The 24337-nt window shown below is 35.1% G+C and overlaps 2 protein-coding genes across 3 annotated transcripts in view; both read right to left on the bottom strand.

Moving 5' to 3' along the window:
* LOC145693308 (retinol-binding protein pinta-like) overlaps positions 1 to 19471 on the bottom strand; it is a 53824-nt gene extending 34353 nt beyond the window's left edge. For both annotated transcript variants that reach the window (XM_081769172.1, XM_081769173.1), the window contains exons 1-3: positions 19315 to 19471; positions 5147 to 5295; positions 1901 to 2060 (exon numbers count right to left, since the gene is read on the bottom strand). In XM_081769172.1, coding sequence (XP_081625298.1) covers positions 1901 to 2060; positions 5147 to 5285 — 299 coding nt within the window. In that variant the 5' untranslated portion in view covers positions 5286 to 5295; positions 19315 to 19471. The remainder of the gene's footprint in view (positions 1 to 1900; positions 2061 to 5146; positions 5296 to 19314) is intronic.
* A 1372-nt stretch (positions 19472 to 20843) lies between these two features.
* Positions 20844 to 21602, bottom strand: LOC145692367 (uncharacterized). Its single transcript, XM_081767665.1, has one exon. It carries the CDS (start codon positions 21600 to 21602, stop codon positions 20844 to 20846), a length of 759 nt encoding a protein of 252 aa, XP_081623791.1.
* Between the last annotated feature and the right edge of the window lie 2735 nt (positions 21603 to 24337).

Genomic DNA, 24337 nt, shown 5'->3' with positions numbered 1-24337 from the left:
GAAACGGATTCGAGAGCTCATGATAGCTCAAAAGATTTCCTACTGGTGTAAAACATCATATCAAGGGAAGCGTTCCAACCCCGGTACATGTACTGTTTGGATCTGTAATATCATCTTGTTGGAAATATGTTTCAACCGGGTCAAATGACGTTTCCACTCAAAGAGCATTCACAGGAAACATGGTTATATAACCAAGATCCCAAAACACTGTCCCATTCAACACATGACCAAAGAATCTAATTGTTGCTCGTAGCTTTGGTCTAAAGCTAACGCCATCTCTACGCCACTCCACATATAGGCTATTAGTGATAGATAAATACGTCGCAACCTTGACGACCCTCTCAGTAAAAAAAAGATATCGATATCATTTCCTAAGCCACCTTCTATTTAGCTATAAGTTGTTAACCTAGAGAGTGATCTCCTGAACAGTGAATGGAAGAAAATTGATCTAGGAGACCAAAGTCATCATAAACATTTATCTTTTCAATATGGTGCATCTTAAATTAAACTTTAATAGTGTCAGCAGTGTTCTTAAGAAATTGAAACAAGCTGTCTCTGACCACGCATGGACAGTTATCCATTTGGAAGAAACTCATGCCATATTTTTCCACACTTCCAATTTACCCCTTATATCTAGCTTATAGGTGAGATAAGCACACTGAAAGTTGCACAGGTGGTAGCGTAACTATCATTGGATTGAACGTCTTTCATCCTCTATATATTAACATATATTCCCGCTTGCCAACTGCTGTTGTCCGAACATTCTTCTCTCCCCTGATCATCACCTGTTCGCGATATATTTCTCGTGCTAAAGCCTCTCTTTTCAGAAGTCTAACTCACTCAACTGTACAATCCACTTGAACCACCTGTGCAGACTGTCGGAGATCTGAAAGTAAGCTATTGTGCTCTATCCGAAACAAAAACCATGGCCATCAGGTAACAGAATTCCTTGATGAAAGTGTGATGCACGTCCTTAATGATAGCAATTGCACTTCTTTTTTCACTGCACACCGTATCTATTTGTGTATTACCTCTCCCTGCATAGTGTTTCCATTCCGATTTCTCCCTTGTGAAAGTTTATGTAGTTCGGATCTCACGTTAAACTGTAGGTTCAAGCCTCATATAACATCGTTGTTGAAAGGACGTTAAACACTAGTCCGTTTATTAGTCGTTCCGGCTTTCTTTACATGGATTGCAATGAAATCTCTTCGAGAGTGATCATTTCTCTATTATTGCTGTGGATCCACTTATTACTAATACATATCATCTTCCACGCTTCAAGAAAATGTGCTCCTACAGCTTCCTCAAGACTACGTTTATAGCGTACGCACCTCTGGAGCGGAAGATTCGGGTACGAATCCTTAGAAGAACTCGTGTAGTTTAAATCCCATGTTAAGTTGTAGGCCTACGTAAAACATAGTTTCGAGCTGAAATCAAATCAAATCAAAATAAAAAATATACTGCCGTTGAGCTATTCGAGAAGACTGTTATCGATTATGTTTGTGGTTTCATTCCAGAAATAAGAGACAACACTCCGCGATGACGAGTTCAATGGTGGTCTACGAAAATCTGTGAAACTATCTTTGGCTCGTAAGTAAACTCTTGTTAGTTTTAATTGACATCCCAAACTACAGAGACTTTTCAAAATTTCGCTAAAATTTCAAAATACAAATTCACATTTTTTTGATTTGAGCAAAGTGAAAATTCTATCAAATTATCTCTTGAGTATTGCCTAAAATAGAATGTTTTGGCTACGAAAATGGGGGCACGTAATGTTTTGAATAAAATGGGGAAGAAAAAATCATTTGATATAAACATGAGCTATATAAGAACAAAAAGCCTCGAATCAACTTTGACCACAATGAGTACCAAAATTTTAAAAGGGTTAAAAAATACTCACCTTGTTTTTGTAAATCTGTCTACCAGAGGATGAAGTGGATCTCTTTGTGCAAATATGTCTGGTGCTAATCCGCTAAGAACAAATGTGGTGTCGAGTTTCTTCTTTGTTTTTTCCAAACTGTATTTACACTGTCGTAGGAAACCCAATATAAAGTTGTAATCTGCATTTGAGAAAGAATTCCAGTTAATCAGAAACGAAAACGAATAGCGATCCTTAATTTGATTTCTGTCATATTCTATAACTGAATCATAATAGTATATGTATTCTGTGCTAAATGTGTAAAATAAGTGTATAGTAGGAAAGATGGCAATGTAACTTTCTTGGTTACAAATGAGATCATTCATGTGATCAAACATATTTATATGTTCTTCGCAGTATGATGGATGAAAATGTATCAAGCGTAACAAATTGTTTGCTCAAAGCTGTTAAACGATACTGTAAGTTGTTTTTTGGGGGGTTCCAGTTACTCGGCACAAATCTTTTGCATAGAAAATTCTTCATTTGCATATTTCCTTCCAATTTTGATATAGGAGTGTCATTTTAGGTTTCGGTCAGAGGAGATCAGATTCTACAGCAGGCTGTTTTCTTGGGCCTTCACCATACAAACAATAGATCATTCCTGGGAAACGTGTTTCAGATATTATAGGTTCTTTCACACAACAATGCGCACATTCCCCATGTAATTTTTGCGCACCCTTACGCTCCGTGCTGAACTGGAAACGTTATTATTTCGTTTAACATAGGACACCTTATCAGTATGGAGCCCAAACTATAGGTGCAATTAAAAGATTATTACACCATTTTGGGTTGAAAGCCATATACTTTAAATAACTTTCCTCTCTTTCCATTTTTTTCGTATTTTTACTCAACGGAGTTGGCCTATGGAATGGACTTTTGGCACATCCAATTAATGATAATGTGAACATTCTTTTTCATTTCATAGAACTTCAATTATTACATGTATACTTGTAGTTTTCTTTAGTATGAGCCCAAAATACTTTGCTTGGCAATATGCAAAGGGACTATTTGGAAAAAAAATCCGGAATGACATACGAGTATTGGTTTACCACTTAATAGGAAACATTAATCAGGCGTAATCTCTCAAATTCTTGGAAACCATTCACTATACAGAAATTCTAGTACCATTTAATGCAAGAACAGAACTGTAATAATGTGGATAACTTAGGTTGTCAAAACTATTCAAATGAATTCTTTAAAAGTTTCGCTAAATTAATTATCAATTCGAGACCTAGTAAAAGTAGCTCTCGCTCGATACATTTACCTCATATCATGAAAACAGTTAATATATAATCGAAATGAGGTTTGTTAGTGGTACCTTTAAATGAGTTTTCCGAAGTTGGAACATACTTCATTCGCATGATCTCATCCAAAAATGGGTTCTCGTCAAATTTTTAGAGAATTATTTCGAAAATTGATAGTTGCCCTGAATGAGCAAACGGAACACGGTAAATTTATTTTCTCAAAGTAACTTGAAAATTATTTGAGTAAATTTCGTTTGTGCCCAACCTATTGATCGGTTGATTCTATTTTTTGGACATTATTTGAAAATTAAAACAATATATTTAATTCATTGTATGAAAATAGTGAGACATTTCTGAAATAATATTATTACAGCATTCTCGAGTATAGTTTCTTAAAGTTATTTTCAAGACAGCGTTTACAAATAAACATTTAAACATTTATACAATCAACTGAAAATTGTTTGTTTTATAGAATACGTTTATGTTATATAACACCCATAAATTGTCTGAATTTTAATGTTGCATAATGAGGATTCAGATTTATATTTTGTTTGGAGATTTTTAATTTCAGGATGATATTTATTACATATGAATGGCAATTTGCATTCGATTTCAACATTTTAGAATCTCCAAACTTAGACTTTAATCGATATTTTATAGTTCATTATAATCAATTTAATTTAAATAAGCCGAGATAGACTTTTCAACTAGACTTTTCAACTATGATATGCATAAATATCGGAAGTCTTAATCATTCATCTATTCTAGGTAGCAGAGCAAAAACAAAAAAAGAAAAAAAAGATAGCAAGAAAAAGTTTTTTTGTAATCGATTCAGCATCCTAAGAGTAGGTGCTATTTTCTCGATTAGCCCTCTATTCAAACCAGACATGGCAGAAGTCAGTTGTTTCAGGTTTTGATGCTAATAGCCATAGAACAAAAACGGTAATAGGTAGCGACAGTTGGTTATACCCACAAGAAGATTTTTTTTAAAATTTTAGAATAGAAATACAAATCACTGAGCAAAGCAACGTTTATTTAAAAATAATAAATGTGTAACAGTTTCGCCAACTAACTGAACATATTGCCTTTATTAGACACTGTAATATACAGATCAGGTTACGGTACAGTGTCTGATGAAGCCAAATGGTCAGTTAGTTGGCGAAACTGTTACACATTTATTATTTTAAAATAAACGTTGTTTTTTTCAGTGATCTGTATTTCTAGTTTAAGAGTCTGCCTTACTAAAAATAATACGAAATTTACCATTTTCTTTTGCTTGATTTTTCATCAGTGAAAGGAGATAATGAAATGCAAGTTACTACAATCATAAATAATGCTATTCTACAACAGAAAATATGAACCTGAAGAATTTTCAGTGTTGCCATCCATAGGAATTACAGTGTTGCCAGAATAACAATTTCCCTAAAAATATAAGTTAGGACAGCGAGTAGAGGAATGAACTCAACAGCATTTGATTACGTATCATGTTGTTTGGTTTCTTGTAAACTATTTTTTAATTAACATTATTATTTAGTTTTAATAACTGTATGTTAAATCTATTTTGTTTATTACAAACTAAATACAACTATTATTTAAAAAGTAGTTCACAAGAAACCAAAACAATATGATACATAACCAAATGCAGTTGAGTTTGTTCCTCTACTCGCTGCCTTAACTTAGATTTTAGGGAAATTGTTTTTCTGGCAACACTGTAATTTTTATGGATGGCAACACTGAACATTCTTCAGGTTCGTATTTTCTGTTGTAGAATAGCATTATCTATGATTATGGTAAGTTGAATTTCATTATCTCCTTTCACTGATGAATAATCAAGCAAAAGAAAAATGGTAAATTTTGTATTATTTTTAGTAAGGCAGGCTCTTAAGTTATTTAAGGCAGCAAGCTAGTATGAACCAGTTAGTTACTGTTTTAGAAATATAATTAATTTTGTGTTTAAGAATATTAAGAGAAATTGTGTTTTTACCTAAATCAGATGGTAAGTGACTTTGTTTTTTTAGCCAATGTTTCAAATATGCAACATCTTGCTTGACTTGAACGGGATCTTCATTGTGTAGTTTCAGAAGAAATGCTTCTTCCTCGGAAGTCAATTTTGCAAGGTACATAATGGAAAAGCTGAAAAATAAAATTTTAAATTCAACTACATAGTAGTAGAGATGCAAGGGCTCGAAAAAAAACGGCTTTTTTGAAAAAAAAAACTCGGTTTTTTCTGCTTCGCTTTTTTGCTTGGAAAATTTAGGGCTTTTTTCAATAATAATTGAAAAGCAGACTTTGACAAGAATTGATAAAGCAGACTTTGTTTCGCTTCTCTATAACACAAAAAGTCATTTAATTAGTGGTTGATGCTGATAATAATATAAAACCTCGAAAATAAACTATGAATTTCGAAAAGATATTTCAAACAATTTTTCTTCAACATATTTACATTATGAATTCCACAGGATTAAGCAATGTATATAATAAGAATTTTTTAACCTCTTATATACAAAAGTAAGCAGAGTTGGCAAGAACCATGGTTGTTTTTGAAAATGCCAAAAACCCGTTTTTCGGGGGATGTTTAAACCAGGCTTTTTTCATTTAGATTTTTTGCTTTATGTATTTATATTACATATTCACAGAAATAAGTTTGTTTCGCCTTGGTGTTATTATGCAACATCGGGATTATGCCGGAAGAACTCCTATAAGCTTAAAGGAGTCCGGTCAGTAAATTCCTTAAATTGAGAATCTCCCGCCCTAGCCATCGGGAAAATCCCGTCATTACTTGAAATGTAAGACAATAACGGGAAAATCCTGTTTTGCTTTGCATGTAAAATTTAAAGGTCAACGTATCATAATCAGTACGCTAAAACTGAGGTATTAAATTACAAATTTAGTACGTACATATCATTGAAAGTCCAATCCAAGCTAATGTTGGAAGCTACGTAGGCAATCGATACATTTTGCCAATTTCTATCAATATATTTAAGCAATCTTGGCTTCTTTATAAAACAACAGGCATTTAGGCATGCAGAAATGTACAATTTGGTTTCGTTTCTTATGTTTAGGCTTAACATCCTTACGAAATACCGAGGTTATCGAGGAGAAGACTTTCGCTTAAACTGACATCCGAACCGCTCCTTCGTTTATGCATGAAAGAAGGGTTGTGGTTCGACCGAGAATTGAACATGGGACACCTTGATTAAAAGGTGAAAGGGAAATAAAACTATTGCAGGTGGTTTGATATCTGGAAACGTCACCATGAAGTTCACACGATTCGCATTTTTCATTCTTTTTTTTTTTTTTTTGGTTTAAGCCTGTTATTTAAAAAAAAGTTGATGTAAACCAGCCAACCCTAAAACTAAACACTTCTTTTAAAAAAAATACACGAATAACTAGCAAAATAGTATGTAGTATTTTTACTTCAAAATATTCCATACCCTCTTTTTGAAACAAAATAAAATTAAAATAAAACATAAGAGAAATACTTAGATTTATATGGTACAATTAAAGGCTGCACATCTAGAGCTTTTAGTTCTGTATATTCTTGAAATTTTACAGTTAAGTTTTGTATAACCACCATCACGGTTTACCCAATCCTCAAGTTTTCTGAATTCTTAACAAGAGGAATTCAACATATCATTACGGAACTCCCCCCCCCCAAAAAAAGGACTACGGAATATATTTAAGTTAAGCTAAATACAACTGCACAACAAACATGACTGAGTGATTAGCTTTTGCGCTTCCATCGGGAAGTCCGGAATTCAACCAGCATTCGACCATTCTGACAAAGCTTTTCTTCATTCCATCTGTGAATGTAGAAATAGTGCGTGTACTGTGAGTTGGCCGACTTCGTTTCTTATTGTTTTTAAATCGTTATTATTACTAATTACCAGCAGTGACGGTTTTGCGAAGGTTAGGGGGGGCGGCCTTTCGGACTGAAGCCCGTTCCCCAAAGTTATGGAATGTCTGCAACAAACGAAATATCTATTTGTTATGCCTTAAACTTTAAGATCCTGTCAAATAAAAATTACGAATGTTTAGAAAAACTAAACATTACTAAGAAAAACCCTTCCCAAAATACTTTTCTAAATCCGCCACTGATTCTCAGTATAAAATTATTTTTAAGGTTGTATCCGGAAGATTATTGCTAAACATACAAACGAAACAAAATATTAGTTATGCCTGTACTCATGGGCGGCGATTAGGGGGGCAAAGGGGGGCAGTTGCCCCCGCACTTTTTTGAAGTAAATCATTAATGTATATAGTTTTATTTCGAAAAGTAAAATTTTTGTATGTATTTACTGGTTCATAGAAAGAAATGGTGCCATATATTTGCCGTTCCGTGAGTATGTGTTGGTTGTCTTCCCGTGGAGTAAAGAAAACTACAGGAATTGCATTTTAATTGCCACAGATTATAACCCCAAAATTAACCTATTGGAGCACAATTTCAGCATACTTTCACTTCTTACAAGGGCTCGATATATTAGTCAGCCGCTTTGAAATTAACCAGAGAGCATTTTGCGAAAGAAAAAAAAAAAGTCTTTCACGGGTTATTTTTTAATTGCACAAAAATTGACAGTACCTAAAATGTCTTTTCTTCTTTCTAAAGTAAGGGGAAAAAACGTAATAAGAAACAACTTCTATCTTTTCCATTGTTTTGTAGTGCAATATATGAGTGAAGTGTGTTAAGGGTGTACGAGTGTATATACAATTAAATTTAGTGAGTTCAACATGATTTTAGGTTTTAGTGTTATTTTGTATAACTGGAGTATGGAGTGATTCTAAGTATTGCTCTGTTTTGATGTGCTCCCTGAAAGTGAAAACTGCACCTAATTGCAACAAACGTTTCGGGAAGTTGCAAAGGAAATATTTCTTTAAATGTCGTAACATATGCTTGTAGTATTTATTGTCTTTCATTTTCTAAGAGTAATAACATACATTTAATAACATGTGAGGAATTAAAAATTAAGTTGTTCATTAATCCCTGTTTGAATATGACTTTTGCAAAACAAGCATCATTATTTATTACTATGATTAATATTATCCTTTCTATTTATTTGTTTTGCAAATTTGTTATTCAATAATCTGACCACACAGTTTTCCAAAAGAATTTTAAGATGTTCATGAGCAAGGAATCAAATCTCTTCTTACACTTTTGTTTTTAAGAGTACAAAGGGCTACTACCTACTGGCGTTGCTCTTGTCAATTTACTTAATAAAATATGAAATATTATATACGGTATTTTAACTAAAAAAAATATAGTATCCTATTAGCTATACAACCTTTTGTCAAACAAAATATTAGAAACAAGCAGGAAAACTAACATTTAAATGCAAATATTCAGATCATGTCTTGACCCCCCACTTTTAACCTCCAACCGCCGCCACTGCCTGTACTCATAAACTTCAAGCACTTCCCAAATAAAATTAGGACTTTTTAGGAAACGAAACAATCAGAAAAACCCCTTCTAAAGTACTTTTCTAAATCCGCTACTGATTATTTGTATAAATTGGTATTTAAGGTTGTGTCCGGAAAATTATTGCTAAATCACTTCACAGTTACAGTATAACAGAAATGTGGAAGTACGATTTGACGGATATATTGAAAAACGTACGCTTTGACGGATAAATAGAAAAATGGGCAAGTTTAACTTTTGCGCTAGAAGCTAGAGTACTAAAAGCTCTTAGAAATGAAACACGGATGACAACCTAAAATGATCTAGAGAAGAAAAAAGATGTCGATAACTCAAAAGTTAAAATGAAGTTAAATAGCCTCTAAAATTACCCTCAAATACTACATTCTTCATGTTAGCTTTAATTCGTAAAACATGTGCTCCATCCATCTTGATGGTGAATTTCAGAGCGAAACATGGCATTTAGGTCATGGAATTCTTATCTAACTATAGAATATACTATAAGAAAGCTATTTAAATAGAAAAATCATGAAAATGAAAAAAGCCAAAATTTCCAAAATTCTCGTTTTTTTCCCAAAAAAGCCGGCTTTTTATGTAAAAAAAACATCGATTCAAAAAAGCCGGCTTTTTTGCATCTCTAAATAGTAGTCGTATATAATCTTCCGCAGCCATCTACTAATCTTCACGATATTACATATTAATTCAGTCAACTTAATTAATAATAATTACCCACGTTTATGACTTGGTATTGCACAGTGAAAGTATATCGTTCCTCTTAATAACATGGAACGAAATTTACTTTTTGTGAGACGTACTTTTCAATGATGAACATAAATAAACATTCAATATTAAATATGCACTCTCTGTACTCATATATCGATCTGTAGACCGAAGCAAATTTTCGTTATATATACTAGCTTATGTGTAAGATGATCAAAATATAGTTGAACAAATATTTTAAATAAGAGTTAATATAATTGATTGTTTTTATTTTAAAGAATAAAATATTATAGCAGTAAATATGTGCCAACAATCACCAAAAACTAAGACAAACTCTTCACTCATCTACCATAGATTTTTTCTTTTAGTTTTTGTATTATTTTATGATTCCTTGTTATATTTCAATTCATATGTTAGTTCAGTTAATTCAATATGCGAAAGAATTGACTCATTTTATTACACAATTATCGAAGATTACATGGAACACTTTTGATTGCATAACAATATATACAACAACTTTCCTCATAGCATTTAGACCTATAATTATTTTTGACTATCATTGTTATAAAGTGCTATTGAAATATGGGAAGCTATGGAGATACGATTATCGCTTTTGTAAAGGGGCAACACTTGTCATACGCCGAAATCGTCGGTGGAAAAGCGACAATCTGTTCTTGTTTATGACGTTCATATGGAATGTAAGTGTTTGGTGACTAAAGGGACCCATACACGCAGACATATGCATGAAGAAACATTCCAACATGCATGAAAAATGATAAAACCACAGGCAAGTTGATCGTGTATGGCCTCGTTCATGCTTGTTTTAAGTTTTCAAAATATTCTCTAAACATGTATGATGGTTTGTTCTTCACGCATGTTTACCGTGTCTGTGCTCGTTCATACAAGTTGTTTTATATTTAGGTCCACGATTCAGGACAGCGGAAGAAATCACTTGACTCTTTCCTTCTTAATGCCAAGGTCGTTAACGGTGGATGATCTTCCAGTAAGTTGGACAGCAAGTTGGTACGTGTGTGAGCAAAACATTCTTCCAACATGCGTGATAAAACCAATCTTTCGTGCGAGTTGGTCATGCAAGAGAGTGCGTCTATGGTCCCCTTACTCCTATGTTTGGTTGTTGGAAGACGTGAAGGTAAAGTGTGGCGACAACAATGACAGCGCATATTAATGCGAGTAAATTTTATGTTTACAGTTTCAGTTCCAGTTTGAAATCAAATTAAAAAGATTTACGTGAAATATGTGGGGACCTGGTTCTAATTCTAGGCGAAGGGATCAGATTAATTAGAATTAATATCCTCTTCCTGTGAAAAATATATGTATACAAAGTTGTAAGAAAATAAAATAGCTTAGAAAAGCCTATAGAATAGATGGGCTTATGTTAATATACTGGATCACTTTAATGTACAAAATATAAATAGTTTTCTTTTTTACAAAATAAATATACTTATAAAATAAGCTATGATCAAACATTGGAAATACAATTTAAAAGTATTTAATAAAACTCAGTAATAAGCCAGGAGTAAGATAAACAAGTATCTAATACGCTTGTTCTATATGCAGAATGTCTTTTGAAAACATTAGTATATTTCATTTAATGTTGTGCAATACAAGCATTACAGTTCCAGTGTGTTTCCTATTCTTTTTTCATTATTAATAAACAACAATTTAGTTTTACTATGTAGAACAGATATACACACATTTTGTCTATATTTATAAGGTGCGAACAACAGAAACCTGTTCGTTCCATGTATTATTGGTATAGTGTGTAGGAGGATATTGTTTGTTTAATAGTGTGTAATTGCTAATGTCCCTGTGTGTTGGTTGATAAGTGTCTCCGTTTTTCAAGTATAACGAGTGAAATATGGCGTTCAGGATCCCCAATCCGTTCAAACAGGACCAGCATACCTTCATCCAGTTTCTGAGTGCCGAATGTGGTCAACCAGCGGAAGTGTTCCGGCGTATAAAAACGTGTATGGGTATGCATGCGTCTCCAAAACAACAGTGGTGGACTGGGCTAGAATGTTTCGGAAGGGGCGCGAACAAACCACTGTTTATCCCTGTCTTGTTCAAGCCCATGTTGTTGCCAGAAGACACGCGTGTGGAAAGGGGAATGCGACTATAGCTGCGGATAGACGCGTTAGTATTCAATCCATAGCGAACGAGTTAAACATGAGTTATGGTACTGCTCAAAAAATTGTGAAAGATCTGGGGTATCATAAAGTGTGCGCACAGTGAATCTCGAAGGTGTTGACGGGAGACCAAAAGTTGGAGCCTATGGGTTGCGCCATTGAACATTTGTCACGTTATCATTTGGAAGGTAACGACTGCTTGCTGCGCATTGTTGCTGAGGATGAAACTTGGTGTCATCATTTTGAACCGAGTTCAAAGTCTTCCAGTATGCAGTGGAAACACCTCTCATCTCCACGTCCCAAAAAGTTCAAGACGCAACCCCCTGCGGGGAAAGATATGGTGTCCGTGTTCTTTGATTGCCATGGACCATTATTGCTCGACTTCAAGGAACCAGGACAGTCCATCAACACCGCACGCTATTGTCAGACCTTGACACAGTTACAGAGAGCCATCAAAAACAAAAAGCCTGGTTTATTGACCGCTGGAGTCATTATGTTGCATGACAACGCGCGTCCACACGTTGCAAACCAAGTACAGGATTTGTTTCAACGATTCAAGTGGAAAATGTTGCGACACCCGCCCTACAGCCCTGACCTTTCACCTTGTGACTCACATCTTTGGGACTCTAAAGAAGGCATTGAAAGGTCAGAGATTTCAGTTTGACCCTGAGATTCAGGACGCTGTGCGTGATTGGTTTGATAGTCAGCCGTCCAAATTTTACATGGACAGAATTTGTAACTTATGAGACAGTGGGACAAGTGTCTCAACGCTCATGGTGACTTCTTTTGAACAATATTTTTGTTCAAACCTTGTGGAGAATTATGTTGAACAAGTTTTTTTTTTTTTTTTTTTTTTTTTTTGCATTTGGTTTTGAACCACACGGCATGGCGCGTCCTCAGGTTGCGGATCGAGGAGAAGGCCTCTAGATATAGAGGTTAGCTGCGAATATACTGAATAAGCAGTCGCGGACAGCCGACTAGGAGTGGTCCTCCAGCTTGGGGGTTTGGGTAGGGCTAAAAACCTCATCCTGTAAAAAAAAGCACTTGTTCAGAAATATTCACAAAAGCCTCGGACAAGGACTGATAACTTGGTACGACCTCAGCAAAAGAAAATGGACATGAGATTTGGAACATGGAATGTTAGGAGTCTTTATAGGGCAGGCGCGTTAAAATCCGTAACGAGTGAGTTAGAGAAATACAGGATGGACGTAGTAGGAATTCAGGAAGTTAGGTGGGATGGAAATGGATCTGAGAATTCCGGAAATTTTACGTTCTTTTACGGGGAAGGAAATAAAAATCACCAGTTAGGAACAGGGTTTTTCGTTCATAAACGTATATTAAAAGCAATTAAACGGGTTGAATTTGTTACCGACAGACTTTCTTTCATTACTCTCAAGGGACGATGGTGTGATATTATTGTTTTAAATGTACATGCCACAACCGAAGATAAGGATGACGATTTTACGAAGAAGTGGAACGGATATTTGACCAACTCCCACGATACCATATGAAAATTCTATTAGGGGATTTCAATGCGAAGGTAGGACGAGAGGACATTTTCAAACCGATTATAGGGAACGAAAGTCTGCATAAGGAAAGTAATGACAACGGTGTTAGACTCGTGAACTTTGCAACATCCAAAAACCTAATCGTGAAGAGTACAAAATTCCCACTTTGCGACATTCATAAATACACTTGGACATCACCAGACGGGAAAACACATAATCAAATTGATCACGTTTTAGTAGATAGTAGAAGACAATCTAGCATAATTGATGTCCGGTTGTTTAGAGGGGCTGATTGTCACACTGACCACTACCTGGTAGCAGCGATAATACGAGAGAGGTTATCGTTGAATAAAGGTAATATTCATTATCCGAAAACGGATAGATTCAATTTAAAGAAATTAGAATAGAGCCAGGTAAGAGAGAAATACCAGATTGAAGTGTCGAATAGATTCTCGGCTTTAGAAGATTCGGAGTGCACCAGTGTTGAGGATACCTGGATTGAAATTAGAGATAGCATTAAAATTTCAGCAAAAGAAAAATTGTGACACGCGGAAATACGTAGGAACAAACCATGGTTCGACCAGGAATGCATAAAACTAGCAGAGAAGAGAAAACGGGCAAAATTACGCTGGCTACAAAATCTGAATGAAATAACTACACAAAATTTCGCAGATATCAGGCGGGAAACTTTTCCAAAACTTTTAGAACAAAGAAACGCGATTTTCTGAAAGCTAAAATTAAGGAACTTGAAGATAATAGTAAAAATAAAAACACCCGGGACATGTATAAGGGAATCAACGAATTTAAGAAAGGCTATCAACCTCGTGCTTATATATTAAAGAAATCTGACGGTACAGTTCTCACTGACACGGATAGCATCTTAAATAGATGGAAAGATTTCTTTGACGATTTGCTTAACACTCAACCAAAAACTTGTGTGCGTGGAGAAAAGGAGATACACACCGCAGAACCGTATATTCCAGAACCCAACCGAATAGAAGTAGAAACCGCTATAAAGAAATTAAAGAAACACAAATCTCCGGGTGTAGATGAAATTCCGGCTGAGTTAATTTTAGCTGGAGGCGAAAAATTGTGGAACAAGATACACAAACTCATTCTCCTTATCTGGAACAAGGAAGAGTTGCCTCAAGAGTGGAAAGAATCAATCATTGTTCCAATTCACAAGAAAGGCGACAAAACTGACTGTAATAATTATCGAGGCATTTCTCTTCTGTCAACATCCTATAAAATCCTTTCAAATATTCTATTAGCAAGACTGACCCCATATGCAGATGAAATTATTGGAGATTATCAGTGCGGGTTTAGACGAAATCGATCAACTATCGACCAAATATTTACCAATCGCCAAATACTCGAAAAAAAGTGGGAATACAATACCCCGGTGCATCAACTAATTATTGATTTTAGAAAGGCGTACGACTCGGTTAGGAGAGAAACATTATACAACGTTCTTACAGAACTTGGAATACCGAGAAAGCTAATTAGATTAATTAAGATATGTTTAAATGAATCCCAAAGTAAAGTCCGGGTAGGAAAATTTTTGTCCACGAGCTTTCACGTCGAAAATGGCCTGAAACAAGGAGATGCGTTGTCGCCATTATTATTTAACTTTGTTCTGGAATTCGCTATAAGGAAAATCAAAGATAGCAACCAGGGCCTAGAGTTGAACGGTATTCACCAGGTTATGGCATATGCTGATGATGTAAATTTAATAGGGGATGATAGGAGAACAATAGAAAGAAATGCAGAAATCTTATTAAACGCTTGCAGGGACATGGGTTTAGAAGTAAATGCAGAGAAAACTAAATACATGAAAGTGCGTCGGGACCGTCATACAGCAAATTATAGATGCGTTAAAATATTAAATAATACTTTTGATAAAGTGGATACTTTCAAATATCTAGGATCAATATTAACAGAGGAAAATCATATCCACGAAGAAATTAAATGTCGTCTAAAAACAGGGAATTCGTGTTACTATTCGGTTCAAAATCTCTTGTCGTCTTGAATTCTGTCGAGGAATTTGAAGCTTAAAATATACAAAACGATAATCATGCCTGTTGTTTTGTATGGCTGCGAAACATGGTCACTTACTCTGAGGGAAGAGCATAGACTGAAAGTAGTTGAGAACAAGATCCTGAGACGAATATTCGGACCCAAGAGGAACGGGAATGGGGAATGGCGGAAACTTCATAACGAGGAACTACATAATTTATACGGTTTACCCAACATTGTTAGAGTGGTCAAGTCTAGGAGGCTTAGGTGGGCAGGTCATGTAGCTAGAATGGAAGAAAGTAGAAACGCTTCCAAAGTATTGACTGGAAGACCAATCGGAAAACGACCATTAGAAAGACCTAGGCGCAGATGGGAGGACAATATTAAGATGGATCTCGCAGAGATAGGAATACAAAGTAGAAACTGGATGCAGTTAGCTAAGGATAGAAGTCAGTGGAGAGCTTTTGTGAACGCGGCATTGAACCTCCGGGTTCCATAGGCCATAGAATTATATATATATATATATATATATATATATATATATATATATATATATATATACTCTCCCCTCCCCTAAATTCTACTGTCAAAGTGATATGATTAAAAAAACACCCCAGGTCTGAACGTCTTCTTTGTTGAAAATTTGATTAAGATCGGTCGGTCGGTTCAAGAGTTATGAAGTCGTAAACCTAGTCAGGTTTACTTTTATTGATATTGGTTTTTATACATCTTCCCCCTCCCGTACGTTGTTCCGTCAAAGTGAAACAATAAAATACATTCCAGTCCCGAACCTCATCTACGTTGAAAATTTAATCGAGATCGGTCTGATGGTTCAAGAGTTAATGGGCCTAATGCAGAGTCGTTCTGACGCGTGATTAATGCCATACTAAAAAGTTCGAGTAACAAATGTTTCTTGCAGTAGTCAGGCCTTTAGTATGACTCTAATCGTACATCAAAACGACTCAGCATAAGGCGGAATAAATTTTATTTATTTTTTCTATCTTCCCCTTCCCTAAGTTATACCGTCAAAATGAATAGCTAAAAACACTCGGAGGCCAGAACCGCATCTACGTCAAAACTTTGATCGAGATCGGTCGGGCGGTTCAAGCGATTAAGAGTCACAAACATAGTCACTTTCAATTTTATAATATAGAAGATGTGAATGCTCTCCTCACGTGTGAACAATAACTTTGCCCTATATATAGTAAAAGTCTAAACAGTCTTTTAACAGTTAATGAAAACCCGGTAAATGCTAAAACAAAGATTAAAAGCAAACTGGGTATAGAGAATTTATTAATTGTCAAATTACAAGAATGGTATTATGGTTTAAGGGCAGGAAAATTAAGCGTAAAAAATTAGACACCATCCATTAACTAGCTCTGGCCGTTACATGACTTGAAACTGAATGATATTTTTTCCTACTTCTTGGAATTGTCACTGAAAGAAATAAAAAGACTAAATGAAGAAACAAGAAAACAATGTGTTGTTACTCGACTTGCACTTTCCCTAACGGTTATGATATCATTTCATGTTTGGCTTTAGTATGTTGCCATGTGGTTTGGAAGTGGATTGGGGTGGATGGAGTACGACATGGATCTTCTTTTCAACAAAGGAGAGAAAGGATCTTTGTGATTTGTTTGCAACTTTTTAGGTCTATAATTTTCAAGGTCTATTGGAAAATGAACCTTAAGCGTTTTCCCTCTACTTTTCCCCGTTATTTCATTGTACGTAATGTTATATTTACTGTATAGAATATATAGAGGGAAACAGGAAGTTATGGAATACCGGTAGGGTTATGGAATCGTAGCTTATTGCCTTTGTTGTATGCTGTATTCTCGCGGAAATAAGCGAAATTATATTCTCGAAGAAGCTTCATGGCGTAGCAGTATTGTGCTAGCTGTTACTGGTGAATGACTTGCTGCAGTTCGTCTTTTCTTAAATTTGCGCCTCCGAAAAACTTTTTTCAGGTAACTTTTCATTACTTACTTCGTAAAATGATTTTGCAAATTAAATGCCCAACCCTATAGTAATATGCGTACCTTATGTTTCTAGGGAACAGAACCAAGTGTCACGTTGTGTGCACGATTTATTTCAGGTGTGACAGTTTTACAAAATGGCCATGGGAGGGGTTATGGAATGCTTCTATTGTTGGTATTCCATAACACTCTCCCAGCTGTATGAAAACGATCAGCATCATAATAGACCTCCAGCATAGGTTTATGAGTCATGTACGGTATTGTAAAGAAATTAAGATGATGAATAATCTAACAATATATATGAATAAAACTATTACAGCTAAATAAGTGCAATGTTTATCAGAATGTACGCTCAAATGAAAAGAGGTTCCATTGATTTCTTTTCTGCAGATCACGAAGTTACATCCACGTCCGTTGGACGAAAGTCTCCCATGCAAAAAACATTGGAGCACAAGGACAACCAACCTGATGCAGCAGAACCGATACCAGGTTATTAGGTAGAATTAATCTAATTTAGGTAGAATTAGTCTAATTTAGAAAGACTAGATAAAATGGGGGTCTATAGTAGGCTAGACGTAGATCGACCTTAAGTCATTTAGTAGTAACCTGCAGCTGTAATTGATAGTATAGACGTTGTTTTTCATGCCCCAAAACTTTTTGCATCACAAAACTGTGTTGATTGCCATGGACGATTTAACTTAGATTTCAACAAAAATGTGAAGTCTACAGTAGGTAGCCAGTCTACATATTTCTGGATGAATAGAATTGATTATAGATTAGTCTATTAGAAACGGTAAACAAGACAGGATTATTTTGGTCGTTGAAACTGCTCATGAAAAGTTCTCCGAACAATGTGTCACTATTTAAAGCGTTCCTCTCTTATTTTCAGGACCGTCGACAAGCTCATTTATACTCCCTATGACATTTCTCCACCTCCATCGCAGAAACGCAAACTATCTACACGCAGACGTCCAAGTGGCTCAGCGCATGTTCTGACTTTCTTTACCATGCAAAGAACACGTAGCACGTTCGCATGAGAAACTACAATAGGGACGTGCCGCTAAATGCCTTTCAAAAATGCGTGCTTATCCGAAGAAACGCAGAAGTTAATCGAACCATCTTCATCTACTGACTCTAGTAGTGAATCTGATGAACTGCATCTTCAAGATTCCAGTGATGGAAAGATCGTCGCTCCGTGCATCTTTTGTGACAGTACGTTTTCGGACGATTTTTCGCGGGGAGCGTGGATAAAATGTGTGATTTGCAGAATGTGGGCTCATGAACAGTGTTATGAGTCCGACAGGGACATCTATATATACGATTTCTGCAAATGACCAGGTGAAGAGTATATGAGTTGTGAAAAGCTGCACAATGTATATGTACTTTTCCTAGAAAGACATAAATTTCAAATGTACTTCGCTACTATTCCATATACCACCCTCTATTCCATATCCCCTACCTTTTTTTTCTACATTTAGTATTTTTATTTTTATGTTCTTCTATGTCTGCTAGGAACTTCTAGTTGTCATATTATAGCCCTCATTAAATTTCCTTCAAGTCTATATACTAACTATTTATTTAACATGTATCCTCGGACAGTAATTTTCACATGTATATGGTATTCCATAACCCCTTTCCCCTTTCCTCTCTCTCTCTCTCTCTCTCTCTCTCTCTCTCTATATATATATATATATATATATATATATATATATATATATATATATATAATCAGAAAAAATATTTCGCCCTTCGAAACTGTTGAAGAAAGATATCGGCATGCATTTTCTAAATCCCATAGTACTTTCCGAGTGTATTAAGTTCGTGTACTCTAAACCGGGTTCGCATCAGAGAATAAACAATCTAAATGGGATTTTTGGAGGGCACTTCTTGTAAATTCCCACGGATTCCCGTTTCCACACGCCATACACATATGCAAGATGTAATTTGAAAGCGTACTTCATACAGAACAGAATGGCGTATGAATCCTAATCCAAGAATATAGAGTAATGATTCAGTAGCTACTTCACTGAGAGTTTAAATTTTCTTTTAAACTGTAAGATTTTGAAATAGTAAAGAGGTATCACTTTCTTTTGTTATACAGATAGTAATAACCGAGGCAGGTTAAGAACATCCAAAGATTGCGATATCAAAGTAGAAAAAACTTGTGGCAATCAGCACATTATATTAGACACAACAGTTTTTTTCCCCTATATCTACATCTATCAACGAGGGTATCAATAATCAAGGGGTGTATTTGTTGGACTGGAGAAATGGCATCCTCAACAGGGTCTCTGATCCTATTACTCGCTATTGAATTAGGAAAAAATAGTATTCATTAATATTTTACAATAGAATAAAATAGATCTAATACTTACCTTTATCTGAAGAACAGGCAACTACTCTATAAGATACCGGTACCCCGTGATCCGCTTTCAAAATACGTTGTATATCTGTTCATACTTTTCTGCACATTGCGAAATCATGACGTGATGCTATTTTTTCCTTCTGCTAAATCGAACTTTGCAACTTCAATAGGCTTAGTTGCAAAGTTTGACCTTGCACATACTTTATCATACTCAGGCGAATTAAGTAGTAGATATTTCTTAATGTTGACTTGTCAGCAATAGTAATAACTTCATTTATCCTTTTCTAAGAATATATACACTGATTGCCCTATGTGTTTTCAGTATATATAATAGGCTGAATTTTAAAGTATAGCTCTGACAATAATTATTATAATCTAATATACTTAAAAAAAAAAAGAAACTGCTCTTGTGGGTGATCGAGATAAGGAAAACGAATGAATTGTTTGAATTGTGTAAATTGGGTTAAAATGTGTATCCTAAAGGGAAGCGGAAGCATAATAAATGCGACATAATAAAATTGACTATCTCACGACCTCATCAAGTTAGTAATATGGGACAACTTGTACATAGGCTCCCCATTATAAATAAATGAACATGTTCCAGAGTTTTTGAAAATTACTGTTTGAGGGGAGGGGAAGGGGTCCATTTTATATATTTTCGAAATTATATTGAACAAGAGGTTGTTTTTAATACCTGTGATTGTATCACGGGAAAACGGTTGGCCAATTAAAATGAATTTTGGTATATTATACTAACTACCCAACCTGGATTTTTATTATGTCAGTTTTATTAAAGAGTGTATCGCAAATGGATAAGAGGATTCAAAAATAAAAAAAATACATTATTTTATGTTGGTTTCTATGATTACACTTTCTTCGAAATGCGTATCATAAAGGACAGGAACAGTTCAAATATTTTCCATAAACTTATTCTTCCCTGCGAGAAACGAGCATTTTAGTTGGTAACATAAGTTAGAATCATAATTTTAATTCACACATGCTTATTTTATGCTATTAATCTCCTAAGTTACTTCTTCATATAGACCCAGTATATTAATTCGCTTTTTCTTTAAAATACACAGGACGTATGTTGTCATGGTTTCTTCGATGTAATTTTCTTTTGACTTCCTTAAAACAAGTAATAACACGGATTAGATTTGTATTTTGTGTAAGTCATTGTATGGACCTGAACGGCCTGTCTATCGTACTGAAAACTGGTCAGTGAAGTTAATCCTAAGGGCAGAAAAATGCAAATGAGCACACCTGCTTCCATTCAGAAACTCTGGATCATAAAATGCTGACATAGTATATGAAGTTCAGTGTTAACGATATCCCACAGCATATCGGGCCCAAGAACATTGTTTTTTGTGTTACAAGAAACTTCTCGGAAGAAATCTATCAGTAATAGAGGGTGTCCAATATACAATGCAACCTAGAGTTTGGGATAGTAGAACGATGAACCTGAAGCGATACACAAATAATGGCTATGTCAAAATGAAATTTTGTTCATGCATATATTTTTAAAGTAGGAAGCAATGATTAAAGTACACTAGGAAGGTGTAAATATATATAGAGGAAGAGGTACAAATATGGAATATCCATGAATATTCCACTAGCACTAATGCAAGTTACGACTGTCACCAGAGAATCTCTCTCAGCAGAACTTAGTGCTGCCACCTGCCGCTTACCCTTCACTGCAAGAACTCGTGGTACTTTGCTCTGCACCATACTCAATCCAGTTTCGTCAACATTAAATATCCTGCCTGCTGAGTATTTTTTCTTCTCCATTTCTTCAGTTAGGAGGTCGAAAAATTTGTTGACATTTTCCTTTGTGAAGCCGGTGGCCCGTTGGAAAGAAGTTGCTGTTGGTTTTCGAAACGAGCATCTATCCTTATGCCTTTTCAAGAAGAGGCGGAGCCATCCTCTACCAGCTCTGTCTCCCAGAAATGGATTTGGAATTACGTTTCTTTTGGCTGTCTGAAAGGCCATTGTTTGTAAGTCTCGTCTGGTCAGTCCAAAAAATTTGCTTTCCATTGTTAGAGCATATTGAAGTAGTTGTTCTTCAATTTCTTGCGGCAAAACTGTCTTCCTCCCAAGCTTGGTTTTGGTGGCTTCATTCACTGTCACGTCTGATTTAGCCAGTCGGAAGAGAGTTGCGTGTGGAACATTAAATGTCTTGGCTGCCTTCAAATAGCCCATCTTTTTCTGTCGCACCGATTGTATTGCCTCCTGCATAGCAACCTCATACCACACTTTTCTAGCAGGTGACAATTTTCTACCTTTCGATGTTGTCGCCATATCTACAGTTGAAACACAGTTCTAGAATAAGGGTCTAAATATGGAATACCAGGTATTCCATATTCGAGCCACTACTGTCTTGTGAAAGAAAACGTCAAAACACTCACAGTTCAAACAATAGAAAAAAACTAGATATGTGGTAATGTCGCTACAAATGTCCTCTTTCCAAACGAATAGAAGTGTATTTGAATAGGCACGTGTATTAGAAATATACGACGAAATGCTCCTTACCAACAAAAAATTCACTTCACCGGGAAAACAATCAAAAGAAACCGACGCGTTGCTTCCGGCTTTAAACTCAACAATGACTACTTTTATTAACAAAGGAAGGAAGGAGGGATTGTTTCACAGTTTGTTCGCTAGAGTACTCACGTTACCTTACGAGATATTATAGTATTCCATATTAGTTCCCCTATTCCATATTTGTACCTGTTCCTCTCTCTCTCTCTCTCTCTCTCTCTTTCTATATATATAACGCGAGTGTTGCCGGGTGCATGTAAGTAAAAGTTTTATCATGATAATTTGTCTTTTCTTTTGTTTTCAGTAATTGCATAATCTAGACAGATCCTTAACACACTTTTTGATGCACTAAAACATCAGCAATGTTGCCAATTCAGAGTGTTAATTTATGAAAATTACAATTTCAGTAGTTTCCCTTACAGAGGCCTCATCCGATTAGTTATCGGTGGAAATGAAAAATTCTTTTTTCTGCTCCATAGATTACAAGGTACTCCAACTAAATAAACTGAAAATTAACGACAGAACATCCATACGTATGAGTTATGAGTCAATTTACATGTTTTGTTAAAAGATATATATATATATATATATATATATATATATATATATATATATATATATATATATATTTATTTATTTATTTATTCATTTATTTATTTGTTTAGAGGAAAGGAGGGCAAAGCGGACCACTTAACTTCAAGGGCCTCAAATGGCAACCAAAATTAAGACTAGGAAACCAAAGTTTTGAGGAAATAGTTTATGATTATTAAACTTTAAAATAATAATACAATAGTAAGGAGAAATGCATATACATAGTACATAAATGATATTGCATAATTACTGAACTACTGCAATTTACTCACTTTGTCCCACCGGTCGGGCAAAGCGGATCATGATAGTGGGGCAAAGTGAATAAGCAAAAACTCATACATTAAAAGTCAGGGTTTAAAACAGATATGCAAAATAGAAATTGTATAGAAGAACAATATATGTGTACACAGTCTAAGATAATAAAAGAATGACACCTAAATGAACTGCTTTACCTACCAGAAGACTAAAATGTTTAATATTTTGTGAGTATTAGCCTAACACATTTAAATATAGAATTAAGTCTAGACAAAGCTTGCATACACATAATTCCTAAATATGTTCAAAAAGCTCAAGTCCATAGAAGTCCATAAATATTTCCTCCTCGCATAGAATTCCCTGTCTCCAAAGATTAGGCAGAACGAGAATTCCCGTTCTGCCTAAAGATAAGATCATTTAAAATATTTTCTACAAAATCCTGGAGGGCCTTTAGGCAGAACGAGAATGGATCTTTTTAATATTGCACCCCCCTGGTTGGGAGGGTGTAAGGAATTTATAACCGGGGGGATCCGAAAATTTTAGGGGGTCCTGGGGGTGTTAGGGGGTGTAGATAAATCACTGAATATAGAATTATTTACTAGAATGATACAACTGTAAAGAGCTGATTTGATAACAAGGACATTTCTTTAACGATTAAATTTGTTGAAGGGTCGGTTTAAGAAGTACGATGACTCTCCGGTAAATAATGATGTTTCACTGAATTAACTCTATTTCTTCTCTTTAGGACGGGATCTTTTAAGTCCATTTCATAGTACTTTTAGAAAGAAAAGCGTTGTAATATTTGGAGAAAAATGAGACTATCATGCTTGATTATCTCTTCAAACAAGTGCTTTAAAAAGTTCATTCAAGAATAAATAAACGGTGGGGCGCCCTTGGAAACTTTTCTCTAATCGACTTACAAAGTGAAATTACGTTAATTAACTTCATTCGTTAAAGTGTTTAACTTGGCAAAATAATGATGTATGACAATTATATCCTCTTCAGTCCATAGATGCACATATGTGCACCTCTGTTTTTTTTTTTTTTTGCTTCTATTCTGAGACTTACGTCGTAGTAGAAATTGTTTTGTAACGTTTGTGTACTTCCCACCTGTGTTTATTACTAATCTTGTTCATTAGATGGCATCAACAACCATCATATTTCAAGCGATAGTTCAAAAAAAAAAAAAAAAAAAAAAAGACTGCTTAGTGCCAGGACTCTAGAGGATATATTTGAATTCTTCTCCCATGCCAACAGTTTCTAAGACGAGTAATTATGACGAAAGCTCGGAATATTGTAGGGGAAGAGCAGAAGGATAGCATAGAAATTAGAATCTTTTATCAAATATTTCCTAAAGAACTTTTCTATAATGGAAAATACTAGTTCAACTATAGAAGATTCCTATAAAAATTCCCAATTGATGAACAGAGATATCAAGTAGCTTACATATTGACCCAGAATATAATTAGAATTGAAAAACTGTTTCTTGAACGCAAATGTTCTTCCAGTGGCCAATCCTTCTTAGATAACAATCTTGTGTCACTGAAGTGGGTATGCAATTGAAATATGTAAATGAGAAAATGTAATAAAATAGCGATAAAGAAGATGAAATTAGGGGAAAGTTTCAAATTAATCCTTACTCATTAGTG

Source organism: Thermobia domestica, chromosome 8 (assembly GCF_964235325.1).
Source record: "Thermobia domestica chromosome 8, izTheDome1.hap1.1, whole genome shotgun sequence".
Lineage (NCBI taxonomy): Eukaryota > Metazoa > Arthropoda > Insecta > Zygentoma > Lepismatidae > Thermobia > Thermobia domestica.
This window is presented reverse-complemented; position numbering and strand designations above follow the sequence as displayed.